This window comes from Oncorhynchus kisutch, linkage group LG17 (genome assembly GCF_002021735.2).
Source record: "Oncorhynchus kisutch isolate 150728-3 linkage group LG17, Okis_V2, whole genome shotgun sequence".
NCBI lineage: Eukaryota > Metazoa > Chordata > Actinopteri > Salmoniformes > Salmonidae > Oncorhynchus > Oncorhynchus kisutch.
In genome coordinates, this window is record NC_034190.2 from 27,093,901 (window position 1) to 27,108,551 (window position 14,651).

The 14,651-nt window shown below is 44.3% G+C and overlaps 1 protein-coding gene across 3 annotated transcripts in view; it reads left to right on the plus strand.

Annotated features, from left to right (window-relative positions):
* Nucleotides 1–14,651, plus strand: part of trappc9 (trafficking protein particle complex subunit 9) — a 304,671-nt gene that overhangs the window by 9,938 nt on the left and 280,082 nt on the right. For all 3 annotated transcript variants that reach the window (XM_031793479.1, XM_031793478.1, XM_031793480.1), the window contains 3 exons: nt 542–667; nt 1,873–2,089; nt 6,106–6,249. In XM_031793479.1, the coding sequence (XP_031649339.1) occupies nt 542–667; nt 1,873–2,089; nt 6,106–6,249 (487 nt within the window). The remainder of the gene's footprint in view (nt 1–541; nt 668–1,872; nt 2,090–6,105; nt 6,250–14,651) is intronic.

A 14,651-nucleotide genomic window follows, 5' to 3' on the forward strand; every position in this document is an offset into this window, starting at 1 on the left:
GGCCTTCTGAAACTCTTTATCTCCACTGTTATAATTGGCTTCTTGCTCTGACCTCCCTTGGCCCTTATACCTGTAACTAGTTCACTCCAAATTAAATTACATTATCTCAACACGACAGGGCCATTCAAATATGAATTGCAGTTTCGTAAGGAGACAATGGGGATAGGAGTGTGTGGGGTGTGTGAGAGAGCACTGTTGTACCTCCACTCAGGTTTCTACTTCATTAGAACTGCTACTCGGGGAGAACCCGGGACTCCCCTGAAAGAACCATGTGGCACGAAGTAATAATGAACGACCGAGGTGCCGTATCACCACATGAACTAGAATCAGTAATCTGATAATGATGTCTGGAGCACAGAGAGAGAAAGAGACATGGAATACATCGGTTCAGATTATTACGCCGGGTGGGAAAAGTCAATGTAGTCCTCATTGGTTTCTTACGTTTTCCTTATGCTGAGCCTGGGCCTTGTCTGTTCTTATTGTCCTCTTGCGTTCTCTCTCTTTATCCCTGTCTCTCCCTCTCCTTCCATTCCTCCCCCAGTATAAGAATGCAGGCGTGATAGAGCTGGAGGCGTGTGTGAAGGCAGTCAGGGTGCTAGCCATTCAGAAGAGGGCCATGGAGGCCTCAGAGTTCCTCCAGAATGCTGTCTACATCAACCTGGGACAGGTAAGACCTCACCTGACCTGTAGATGTACCTCTCTGTGGGTGAACCATCATCCTGGTCTCGCACACATTCTGCTAGTTAGGGACCAGAGTTTTGCCTAGTCAAGCCCCATGCTTAGATCTCGTGTTAAGGACAAACCCTGGTCCCTAGTTGTAGTCTATAACCAGGGCCCAGAGTTTTACCTAGTCAGATCATATCCAGGAAAGACTCCTGGCCGTATGGGACACCAGAGGTCCCACGGAGACTGTTGACACCAGAGGTCCCACGGAGACTGTTGACACCTAGGCTTCATGCTCTGGCTCCAGGTCCTGTAGTCAGGCACCTGTTTCTGCTGCTTTCCTGTGTGATGATCACCAGAGGATCTGCCTGCCGACAGCCCGGTCCCATAATACAGCTCTACTGACAGGTACCGGAGGCCATCCTGCAAGGAACTGAAACCCTGATCAATTCAGGATCTGCTCTGTAGGAGGGAAATCTCACTTGAGGCTCAGCCAGTGGTGAAGAAGACGGATGTGGAGGTCCTGGGCTGGTGTGGTTACACGTGGTCTGCTGTTGTGAGGACGGTTGGACGTACTGCCAAATTCTCTAAAACAACATTGGAGGTGGTAGAGAAATAAACATTGAATTCTCTGGCAAAAGTTCTGGTGGACATTCCTGCCAATTGCACGCTCCCTCAAAACTTCTGGCATTGTGTTGTGTGACAAAATGACACATTTTAGTGGCCTTTTATTGTCCCCAGCACAAGGTGCACCTGTGTAATGATCATGCTGTTTAATCAACTTCATGATATGACACACCAGTCTGGTGGATGGATTATATTGGCAAAGGACATGCTCACTAACAGGGATGTAAAGAAATTTGTGCACAAAATCTTAGCCAAATCAGCTTTTTGTGCATATGGCACATTTCTGGGATCTTTTATTTCAGCTCATGAAACATGGGACCAACACTTTACATGTTGCGTTTATATTGTTGTTCGTTATACATCCTCGACGATAACAGAAAGTTATACAACTTATTTCTCTGTAAAAGTTAAATTTGAGTTTGATAACAGATCTGGGACAACCTATACGTAAAATCTATGAACGCATGACTGTAAGTCTGACTTAGTCACGTGTGCATACATTTTACATGCAGTGTGTGGTTTAAATAGTTTTTCAATAATCTACTAGAGTCAACCAACCAATGATCTCTCCTGTCTTCTCAGCTGTCAGAGGAAGAGAAGATCCAGCGGTACAGCATCCTCTCTGAGCTCTACCACCTGATTGGTTTCCACCGTAAATCAGCCTTCTTCAAGCGGGTAGCAGCCATGCAGTGTGTGGCCCCCACCATCCCAGAGCCTGGCTGGAGGGCCTGCTACAAGCTGCTGCTAGAGACCCTGCCTGGATACAGCCTCTCCCTCGACCCCAAAGACTTCAGCAAAGGTACCCGATTGGATATGCCTCTCCTCTGTCTCAAAGTGTCCTATACACACACTGGTGAGGGATCCCCTAGAACTTTGAAATCATCAATAAAAGACACACACACACACACACACCCCCCTGTTTCAGTAACATCAATACTCAGTGAGAAATGTAATAACATTGCCTTCCCCTGCCGTGAGCTTTATTTAAAGGGTCTCCCCTTCAAGAGCTCTTCTCAGGGGTAATACGTATTCAAGGCACCACTTTGCGCATAGCGAGACACAGTTGATTTGAGACCTGCACTGACCCAGGCCTTTATAAACCGCCACTCTGCCTGACGCGCACACACACACACACACACACTCATGGTCCTCAGGATAAGCTGCTGTACACCGCATGCTCTTGAACCTCACCCTGCTCGACCCACTCCACCACGAGGGGTTGGAGCGTAAAAGAAACGCTGACAGACAAAACAACGATTTAGGGTCATCTATATCTCTACTGTGATCCTCGTTCAAAGGACTCACTTGAGGAGAGTTTGTCAGACAGAGAGAGAGGCGTTGTTGTTGACCTCCACTTCTATGGAACAGTGAAGGGAAGAGAGGAAAACTATTGTGATGTGTGTCGACTGGATTTCTTCCTCCCGATATTCTTTTACAAAACAAAGACCGACCAACAGGTTGTTCATAAGGCAGCATGCCTTTCTACTACAGCCATGCCTCTGAGACCTTCAGCCTGAGGAGAGGTGTCAGGTGGGAGATAATTGAGCTGTGAGGAGAGCTAGCCAGGCCCCTGGTGCAGGAGGGTAACGTCAGAGGAAATGGGGCTCAAAAGTGCATTCCAACAGGGTACAGGACTGGCGGGCAAGAGAGATGAACGAGCGAATTGGTTTTTAATTGGCTCCGGAGCCCTCAGTACTCTCCTCTTTACCAGGTTGAGAGGACCGCCTCTCGCTCCTCTTTATCCTTTCTTTCTCTCCCATCCCTCCCTCAGGCTATTTTTATCTCTGTCTCTCTCTTTCCCTCAGTTCAGAGGACATACTGTTTCAAAGACCACAAACTCACAATAAGTCATTTAGCTACCATGCACTCTTCATGCTTAAATTGTACATTTTTTCTGTACCTTTTTATCTAACTAGGCAAGTCAGTTTAGAACAAATGTTTATTTTCAATGACTGCCTCGGAACAGTTACCTGCCTTGTTCAGGGGCAGAATGACAGATTTTTACCTTGTCAGCTCGGGGATTTGATCTTGCAAGCCTTCGGTTGCTAGTCCAACGCTCTAACCACTAGGCTACCTGCCCCCCCCCCCCCCCCCCCCCCCCCCCCCCACCACCCCTCTCCTCTCCCCCAATGACTGTAGCGGAGGACAGTAGTATCAAACGTCCCCTTACATGAAATTGCTAAGTCTCCTACCAGAAGGTACAGTCCCTTTTGATACAGACACTGTGACAGGGTGGTGTGTTTGTGACAGGTTGAGCATTGTGCTGCGTGTCATTATCATGGTGGTGCTAATTGGATTCCCAGACACCTTGAATACCGCCTCGAAAATACCACAGAAGACATTTAGCTGGGGGAGAGAGAGAGGTTCTAGGATACCTTTTATTTACCCTGAACAAAAATATAAACTCAACATACCACAGTTTTACTGAGTTAAAGGAAATCAGTCAATTAAAATAAATTCAGACCCTAATCTATGGATTTCACGATTGGGAATACAGAGATACCTTAAAACAAAAAAAGTAGGGGTGTGGATCAGAGAACCAGTCAGTATCCAGTCAGCCAGTGTGACCACCGTTTGCCTCATGCAGTGCTACACATCTCCTTCACATAGAGTTGATTAGGCTGTTGATTGAGGACTGGCCACCCCACATAGCCTGGTTCCTCTCTAGGTTTCTTCCTAGGTATTGGCCTTTCTAGGGAGTTTTTCCTAGCCACCGTGCTTCTACACCTGCATTGCTTGCTGTTTGGGGTTTTAGGCTGGGTTTCTGTACAGCACTTTGAGATATCAGCTGATGTACGAAGGGCTATATAAATCAATTTGATTTGATTTGACATTTGATTTGATTTGATTGTGGCCTTTGTAATGTTGTCCCACTCCTCTTCAACGGCTGTGAGAAGTTACTGGATATTGGCGGGAACTGGAACACGCTGTCGTACACAATCCACAGCATCCCCAACATGCTCAATGGGTAACATGGCCATGGAAGAACTTGTACATTTTCATCTTCTAGGAATTGTGTCCAGATCCTTGCAACATGGGGCCGTGCATTATCATTCTGAAACATGAGGTGATGGCGGCGGATGAATGGCACGACAGTGGGTCTCAGGATCATGTCACGGTATCTCTGTGCATTCAAGTTACCATCAATAAAATGTAATTGTGTTTGTTGTTCATAACTTATGCCTGCCAATACCATAACCCCACCGCCACCATGGGGAACTGTTCACAACGTTGACATCAGCAAACCACTCTCCCACACAACGCCATACACGCTGTCTGCCACCTGCCCGGTACAGTTGAAACCAGGGTTCATCCATGAAGACCACACTTCTCCAGCGTGCCAGTGGCGATGGAAGGTTAGGATTTGCCTACTGAAGACTGCAGTCATGTCAAGAACCTGGTGAGGACGATGAGCACGCAGATGAGCTTCCCTGAGCGTTTCTGAGAGTTGGTGCAACAATTATTCGGTTGTGCAAACCCACAGTTTCATCAGCTGTCCGGGTGGCTGGTTTCAGACGATGCCGTAAGTGAAGAAGCTGGATGTGGAGGTCCTGGGCTGGCGTGGTTGCACGTCTGCTGTTGTGCGGCTGGTTGGACGTGCTGCCAAATTCTCTTAACTTTGGAGTCGTGTTATGGTAGAGAAATTAACATTTCAATTCTCTGGTAACCGCTCTGGTGGACATTCCTGCAGTCAGCATGCCAATTGCCTCCTCCCTCAACTTGAGACATCTGTGGCATTGTGGTGTTTGACAACTGCACATTTTAGTGGCCTTTTATTTTCCCCAGCACAAGGTGCACCTGTGTAATGATCATGCTTTTTTACTTAGCTACTTCATATGCCACACCTGTCAGGTGGATGGATTATATTGGCAAAGGAGAAATGTTAACAGGGATGTAAACACAATTGTGCACAAGATTTGAGAGAAACATTTCTGGGATCTTTTATTTCAGCTCATGAAACATGAGACTACAGCTTTACATGTTGCGTTTTATTTTTGTTCAGTGTAGCAGTTAAGGAGTTAATACAGAGCTCCCATGCATGGAGAGAGTGACAGAGAGAGGGAGAGCAGCAGCCACAGTGTGTCTTCCTCTGTATTGGTGCCCTTCAGATAAGCAGCGGTAGCATCACATGGTGTTACAGACAGGTGGATGCTGCTATATATAGATTGCTTAGTGGGCGCCACAGGAGGAGGAAATGGCTTAGGCGAGATTTGCATTAATATGATTTTTGCACATGACAGAAAATATATATATTTATTAATAATATCCTCCAACAGTAGAGGGAACACTTATGATGGACTTAGCATCTTGGTCACAAGTTTTTTTAGCCCCACAGACTGTGTTGCTCAGGGAGCAATTGATTCTTATTTACCTCTGAGTAGGCTATCCTTTTTTCCTTCCCTCTCTCTCTCTCTCATGCTTTCTCTCTCTCTCTGTCTCTCTCTGTCTCTCTGCCTCTCTCTCTCTCTCTCTCTCTCTCTCTCTCATGCTTTCTCTCTCTCCTCTCTTAAGATTTCTGCTGCAGAACACAAATAACATTGAGCCAACGGGCACAGCTCACAATCTCACATGTTGCTCTTGTACGAGAATGTTGGGATGACCCCCCCCACCCCCCTTACTGGTATCAAATCCTGCATGCCATATCCTGCAGTTGTGCCCTTGAGCAAGGCATTGAATCCCTAAAACCAGCTCCAGCGGTGCAGTAGTATGGCTGCCCTCTGCTCCGACCTCTGTATGTGTGTCTTTTCAGAGGGGCTGGGATGGTTAATGTAGAACATGTACATTTTGACATTAAAATCATCTCCTGTCCCCCAGGTTCCCACTGTGGCTGGGCGGCGGTACAGATGCGTCTGCTCCATGAGCTGGTGTACGCATCCCGTCGTATGGGAAACCCCGGCCTGTCTGTCCGCCACCTCTCCTTTCTGCTCCAGACCATGCTGGACTTCCTCTCAGACCAAGGTCAGCCTACACACACACACACACACACATTTAGCTCCCCAAGCCTTTAGCTGAAAGGACTACCGAAACCCAGACGGTCTCATTCTCCAGTGTCTTTGAGTGGACACTGTTTCAACATTGTAAGTCGCACCCCTAAACCCCCCTAGTGTCGACCCCGCGGTAATCTAATTAGCATAAATCCCTTTAACAATCTGTCAGTTTAAGATGGAGATCTGTTTTTTTTGCATTGGATGCGTCTCAATCCACCTCATCTGCTGTGAAAAGTGACAGACTCGTCTGAAGTCAGCCGGGCTGCCAACTTCTGTCTGTAGTGTCTGAACAGATTGGGCTACACACCAATATGACCCCTCTATAGAAAGGTGGGACTCTCACCAACAGATACCTGTTTTGCTTTAGGACGCCACAGGCCTCATAAGACTCATCTGAAGGTTCCCCGGTACCAATTAAAACAATTATTGGAAATATAATGAGACTGTTTAGTGCCAAAAATAGGGGTTTAAATAAATAAATAAATAAATAATAATATATATATATATATATATATATATATAACAAAGGTTTCCTGATAATGCTTGTATCTCTCAGATATAGGGCAGACACTAAAGAACAAACTTACCTTTGAATTTTTTTGGGGGGACTATCTGTTGTCCATGTGGTGAATCGTTATTCAGTGTGTTTGTACGGGCTTCTAGCAGTAAGGCCAAATTCAATTTTCCATAAAATCATTTTTGTTAATCTTATTTTTTTTTTTTTTATACTTCAAGGGGTCTTATAATTCAAAATCATATAACCAAATGTTCCCTGGTCTATAGCCTAGTAGAACCCCCCCCCCCCCTCCCCCCCAGGGCTGAGACATGTACTGAATAGAAAGGAAAATTAATACAAATAGTAATTCTTAAAAACAGAAAGGAAAGAAAGAATGTCTGACTAGCTCTACTCTAGGTATAACACACATTACATAGTCAAATGTTTTTGTCAGTATTAGTTGAAAAACGTACTGCATTTTTCTCCATTTCATACTACTGATCATGTGAGATCATTTGAAATCATCCCCTGACCGCAGCCAACCATGCATTTTCTTTAGGGAAGCCAGCATTGTGCCTGTGGGTGTAATGGTGTGTAATGCTCAACCAAGCCAGTCTCAGCTGGTGGCTGGGTGACAGTGGGCTTAATTTGGACTCAGGAGATAGGTACTCACCCAAGGAGAGGGGGAGGGGGGAGGTAGAGATAGAGGGAGAGCGAGAACAGATAGTGGATAAGAGAGGGAGAGATGTTGGTTGATTAGTATCCCCATTGGACGACGCCAATGAAGACAGCTCGTCTCTCTGGGGTCCGACACATAATGAAAAATACATTCGACTTTACAATTGACATACATTTAAAAATATTAACATGTGTTTTGTGTGTGTTTATCTGTCAGTTACACACAACAGTCCCATACACACAGCAGTCCATACACACAACAAGTAGGTTGCATGGGAGAGAGAGAGAGCAGAGAGAGAGCAGAGTGCCAACAGTATGAAATATTTGCCCATGTCAGCAGCAGCGAGGGACTGTTGCTACGCTGAGGGAGGCTTTGTTCCCATCTACCCAGCATCCTCTCTGTGTAAACCTGCTGGAATAACAGCAGCTCAGCTGTATCCCTGTGGCCGTCATACATCCGTGTGTCAGCGGCGGTCACGATAACAGTGGGCAGTTACAGCCTGTGATGCCTCCAGACAGGAAGGCCAGACGTATGATTTGAGAAATAAGGCTTTTCTATCTGTGACATTTTGTGTGTGTGAGGCTGAGCATAGAAAAAGTGACAGAACATATTTCATTGTTATATTTGAGCTAGCATGTGCACTGATCTCACTCCAGTTGAAACCTGGTCCACCAGACTCCTCACTCCATGCTCGAGTGACTGTTTGAACAGCTTAAAACCTCTATAGTTCTCAGTGAGTTTCTCAATGGTGGCTTTGGCAGAGACACTGTGAAATGAGCCGTGCACAGATCTTTCCCCTCTAAACTGCGGTTCCACGCCTTCTCTCCTCACCCGCCTCTCTCTCTCTCTCTTTTTTTGTTTGTCTCGCTCACTTTCCCATCCTCTCTCTCTCTCCCTCTTCCTCCCTCCAGCTATTCTCTATCACCCCCCAGCTGTTTGTCTGCAGTGTGGTGATGTCACCCACGGCGGGGGTTATTGCAGGCCGTCGTCTCCCAGCATGCAGTAATGGGGCGTGGCCCCTCGCTGTGTTCGTTGCGTGTCTGGGGAGTTATTGTAGAACACACAGCAGCACAGCTCAGAGGAACAGTGTGACTGTCTCGGCCCAGCAGCTACAGCCTTTTCCTTGAAAGTCACAATCCTGACTTTGTGTGTCAACCCAGCGCCACTTGGTTTGGTATAAAGCTGACAGATGAAGAAGGGGAAACAATATAACCATTTTCAAATATCCCAGATTGTGCCTTTTAATCCACAGATCTGGGGTGTCATTTATCGACCGTGTGTACATTTCAAATACACATCTAGTGTACATGGAGATTCTAGGATTTGTGTTTGCAACAAATTGTTGGGATTGATCAAACTGTCACACACAAAATGTGCATGTTTTAATTGCTAAATCAGAGCCATACTATATTTGTAGGGGTTGTGAACTAGCTCTATAACTCTGCCTATAACCCCGCCTGGCCATGATAGTTTCTTAATTATATTGCAATGGCAAATCTGATCACATTTCTGTGGAGGTGTGAGCAGAATGTCATTTTTTGTTGTTGCAGTGACTTCTATGCAAATAGTTTATTTTTCCATATTTTATCAGTAGTTTGTTTTCATCTGCATCGTTGACACAGGCTCTGAGATGAAATAGTCTATTATGTCACGCTCCTGTCAAACAGCAATACTGTCGCCTGTACATGCTGCCATTGGCCACCGCGCCATTCACTTTAGAGCTTGTCTTCTTGAATGAGTGATGAATAGTAGCCTAGTATTTGTAGCAGAATAAACCAGTCATGTCAGAAAAGGAGAGACATGCCCTGCAATATGATTATGACTTAGGAATATAAAACAAAAGTCAAATTAACATATTAGATGACATTCTGCTATGCGGTCTTCTTACCAATGGCAAATTATTCTCTTTTATCATTAGGCCAATATTTATATTAGCCGACCATTATTACAATTCCTGTGCATCAAACTCCTCCATTCCCCCAAAGTAACAATATCCTAGTTGTTTGCATACAGTCGATCAACCACGAGACGTTGTGTGAACGCATGATTTGAGATTTGCGTGGAGATGCGCGCACACTTTTCTGTCCAGTTCAAAATGTGTAATTACCCTCGTTTGCAGGAACAACTGTCGCGCGCATCTCTTTTGTGCGCACACACCTGGTGAAGCCCTGGGGTTTGGCTGCTCGAGAGGGGCTTGTTTGTCTACACAGGTGCACAACCAAGGAATTTGTTCTGTCCCTCAGCATCGTGGTATGTGACCGGCGGTAAACACAATTCAAGCCTTAGAAGTCAACCCCTGTAAAATAATATCGACCCCAGTTCCTCCGTTAAGCACGTTGCTGTCCTCCCATTTAATGTCACAGCAGAAGCTCCCGGGGGAAAGGAAACGTCACGGCTTTGAATTTCAGAGCCCGGCACTTTCAAAGGTCTGTCTTGAGGTGGTAGTGCCTTTTCAAGTCCCTATCGGTGACATTAAAAAACATAACTCAAATGTTTTATTTAAGCTAGGCCTTTGTAGAGAGTGAAGGTAACTGCTTAATGTCTCTGGCTTAGGCGAGGAGAAAAAGGGAGAGGGGTTCAGGAAAAGGTGATCACGCCAAGCTCATTAACGTCACCACTGTGTCATCCTACCTGGGAGTGGGTGAAGAGATGGGGTGGGGGGTAGGAGGAGAGAAAGAGTGGCATCTTTCCTCTCGTTGCATCACAGAGGCTTCAGGACAGCATGGGAGAAAGGGATGAAAGGAGGAAGTAAAGTGTGTGGGGTTTAGGGCTGGGAATTACCAGGGTTCTCACGATATGATATTATCGTGCCTTCAGAAAGTGTTCACACCCCTTGATTTTTCCCCATCTTGTTGTGTTACAGCCTGTTACAACTGACGTTGTGTTTTTAGACATTTTTACAAATGAATAAAACATGAAAAGCTGAGTAGTCAACCCTTTTGTTTCGGCAAGCCTAAAAAGTTCAGGAGTAAAAATGTGCTTAACGTAATAAGGTGCATGGACTCACTCTGTGTTCAATAGGTGTTTACCATGATTTATGAATGACTACCTCATCTATGTACCCCACACATACAATTATCTGTAAAGTCCCTCAGTCCAGCAGTGAATTTCAAACGCAGATTCAAACACAAAGATCAGGGAGGTTTTCCAATGCCTCAAAGAAGAGATCTGTTGGTAGATGGGTAAAAATAAATAAAAGCAGACAGTGAATATCCCTTTGAGCACGGTGAAGTTATTAATTACCCTTTGGATGGTGTATCAATACACTCAGTCACTACAAAGATACCAGGCGGTACCAAGTACCACTCTCCATATTTTCAAGCATAGTGGTGGCTAAATCATGTTATGGGTATGCTTGTAATCTTTAAGGTTTGGGAGGTTTTTCAGGATAAAAAAGAAACTGAATGGCGCTAAGCACAGGCAACATCCTAGAAGAAAGCTTGAATAAAAAAAAAAAAAGGGTAATGGCCAAGTGTTGCTCAATCAAGGTGTCAAGCTAATAGAGATTTACCTGGAAAGAAGGTGATTCTAATATGTATTCAGAGATGGATTATACGAAAGTATGTGGACACCCCTTCAAATGAGTGGATTTGGCTATTTCAGCCACACCCTTTCCTGACAGGTGTTTAAAATCAAGCACACAGCAATGCAATTGCCATAGACAAACATTGTCAGTAGAATACTCAAAGGGTTCAAATATGACCTTTCTGACTTCCTTGAAATCGTTAGGAAATCGCCTATATCAATCTTGTACGTCTATGACATAGTGTTTTTTGTTTAAAATCTATGCTTAATGGCTATAAATCCATAAATCCATCTCTGAATGTGCTACCGTGATGAAACCACTCTAGACTGGTGCACTAAGATGTAATGATTGCAGGCACCAGTCTAGAGTGGTTTCATCACGGTAGCACATTCAGAGATGGATTTATGGATTTATAGCCATTAAGCATAGATTTTAAACAAAAAACACTGTCATAGACGTACAAGATTGATATGAGATGAAAGGCGATTTCCTAACGAGTTCAAGGAAGTCAAAAGGTGATATTTGAACCTTTCTTTGAGTATGCAGCATTACTAGTTATTCTTTATGGCCCTCTCATTATAAATAATTCCTTTTGGTGATTACATTTTCGATTACATTTAGCTACATTTAACAAGTTAAAAAGAAGATGGAGAACAAGCTATGAAGGAAAAATACTGGAGTTCTGGTGCAGGTACAGACAGCTAACTAGCGCAAAAATAATATTGTGTTTTTTGTCAAAACAATATAACGCAATATATTGTCAGAAGTAATATCCCAATTTGTAACTGTATTGACTTCTCTCCCCCCCCCCCCCCCCCGATCACTAGTGGGGGTAGTTCAACTGTATCAGGGACAGGATATTATTATCAATATTTTATTTGTTGGCTGTGTGTTGTGGCTCAGAGACTACGATTCAGACCAGGAACTTGCAGGCTCTTACCTATATTGAGTGGAGAAAGGGCCGTGTGAGATTGCTTTTCATGAGACCTATTTTTAGAAATAGTTGTTAAAATGAATAATGTTGGTTGAAGCTTTATCGGGGCAGAAATAGCAATTAAAGAGCTACTTATTTATGGAGTTGTTTGAAAGCCCCTGGCACTCAGCCCCCCCTGATTTCCCTAGATACTCAGTCACATAAGATGGCCAGTCACTCATTCCATCTCATTACACTGAAGTAAACACACACATTTTCTAAGTCTGTCACTTTTTGCCAGTGTCCCACCCACATTACATTTTCTAGCACTGTAGTCTGGTTAACTGAAAGATGAGGCTTTTCGCCTGCAATATGAATGCAGTAAGTAATGTCATTGCAGTTGACTTCTTGTAAGTGCCCAAAACAATAAATCAATCAATTTGTCGTATTTCATTTGACATTCATTTGTTTGTATTCTGTCAGCACTTTCAACCACATCCAACATGGCAGGGCAGTCCATCTTCAGTGACAGTTGGCAGATTCTCCCTCCGTTTAATTGAGACTGTTACTACTGTACTGTCAGGATGTATATTTTATTTTTCTCTCTCTCTCCCCCCCCTAGAGTGTCAGTCAGTTAAGAGGCCTCACTAAGAATGTTAAAACATTTCGAAGTTCTCACCAGGGGTCCTCTCTTCAGTACCACACCATAGGCTATTGATCTGTTGCTGCTCTGGATGGAAACGTAGGGGTTTGTCTTCAAAACGAGCGTAGGAACTGAGAAATGATAGTCACATCGGTGTCATTTAAGGACATTTTCAAAGTTTAACAAAGTTGAACCTCTTGCGTAAGAATGAATGTAGAATTTGAGTCTTGGATCTGTTTTGCCTTGTTTTCCTTAATGAGTTGATTTCTGTGGGATCGTACTAAATAATATATCAACTTGGGTTTTAAGTACTCTGTTCACCGCTTTAGGCCTAATTTAAAGTTGTGTGTTCTATGTTTTTGTTGAAAAGACAAAAGGAAAACAATGTTTTCTCTTTGTCTCTGGGAAGATGTTTTGTTAACCTCTGTTATGGAGTCTGTGTCACTGAGCCCACTACATGTTAACCTCTGTTATGGAGTCTGTGTCACTGAGCCCAGTACATGTTAACCTCTGTTATGGAGTCTGTGTCACTGAGCCCAGTACATGTTAACCTCTGTTATGGAGTCTGTGTCACTGAGCCCACTACATGTTAACCTCTGTTATGGAGTCTGTGTCACTGAGCCCACTACATGTTAACCTCTGTTATGGAGTCTGTGTCACTGAGCCCACTACATGTTAACCTCTGTTATGGAGTCTGTGTCACTGAGCCCACTACATGTTAACCTCTGTTATGGAGTCTGTGTCACTGAGCCCAGTACATGTTAACCTCTGTTATGGAGTCTGTGTCACTGAGCCCACTACATGTTAACCTCTGTTATGGAGTCTGTGTCACTGAGCCCACTACATGTTAACCTCTGTTATGGAGTCTGTGTCACTGAGCCCACTACATGTTAACCTCTGTTATGGAGTCTGTGTCACTGAGCCCACTACATGTTAACCTCTGTTATGGAGTCTGTGTCACTGAGCCCACTACATGTTAACCTCTGTTATGGAGTGTGTGTCACTGAGCCCAGTACATGTTAACCTCTGTTATGGAGTCTGTGTCACTGAGCCCACTACATGTTAACCTCTGTTATGGAGTCTGTGTCACTGAGCCCACTACATGTTAACCTCTGTTATGGAGTCTGTGTCACTGAGCCCACTACATGTTAACCTCTGTTATGGAGTCTGTGTCACTGAGCCCACTACATGTTAACCTCTGTTATGGAGTCTGTGTCACTGAGCCCACTACATGTTAACCTCTGTTATGGAGTCTGTGTCACTGAGCCCACTACATGTTAACCTCTGTTATGGAGTCTGTGTCACTGAGCCCACTACATGTTAACCTCTGTTATGGAGTCTGTGTCACTGAGCCCAGTAAATGCTAGAATGGATTGACTCACTACCAATGCAGTGGTTAATTTCTCAATGTGAGCAGTAAAGTGGAGGAGGCAGTGTTTATTTATGGGCTGCCGGTTGTCCACTCTGTTTCTGGACTCCACCAGGTCGGGGGTTGATAATGTATGGGCTGCAGGTTAAATGGAAAACACATGTTTTTGTCTGACTGCGTTTTATAACTATGTATTTAGAATTTGGAGAGGCACATCATGTGGTCAGGCTATTTAACTGATATGGGCTTATTTTAAATCTGATTTCCTATTATTTAGTTTTGGCTCAAGTCTTCTAAAGCTGCTACTTATTTATTTAATTGCTTATTTATCTGTCTGCTGACTGATGGACTGACATACTAATTGATGGCAAATATGTTTCATTTCCTTTTTAATGTTGACTTATTTAGTCACATTCTGCTCTTGGAAATCTTCAAGTGAAAGTGAGTTCAGGAATTGTACTGGAGTTGAAAGCAGCTGTATTTTGGGATGGGGGGGTTGCTGATAGAACACAGAACTGAAATGGGGGAGGGACGGGGGCGGAGAGGGGGGAGGTTTGTGTAATGCTGCAGTGAACTCTTCAAACATGGTGTTTACCTCACATCATCCCAAAAGGACAATCAATACAGAGTTTTTGTCCTTCACGGTCTGTCCTTCATGGTCTGTCCTTCACGGCAGACCGGTCTGTCCTTCAACTCTCCATGTTTCTACTGTTAGACTACGTTACTTGGGCTTCCAAATACAATTTA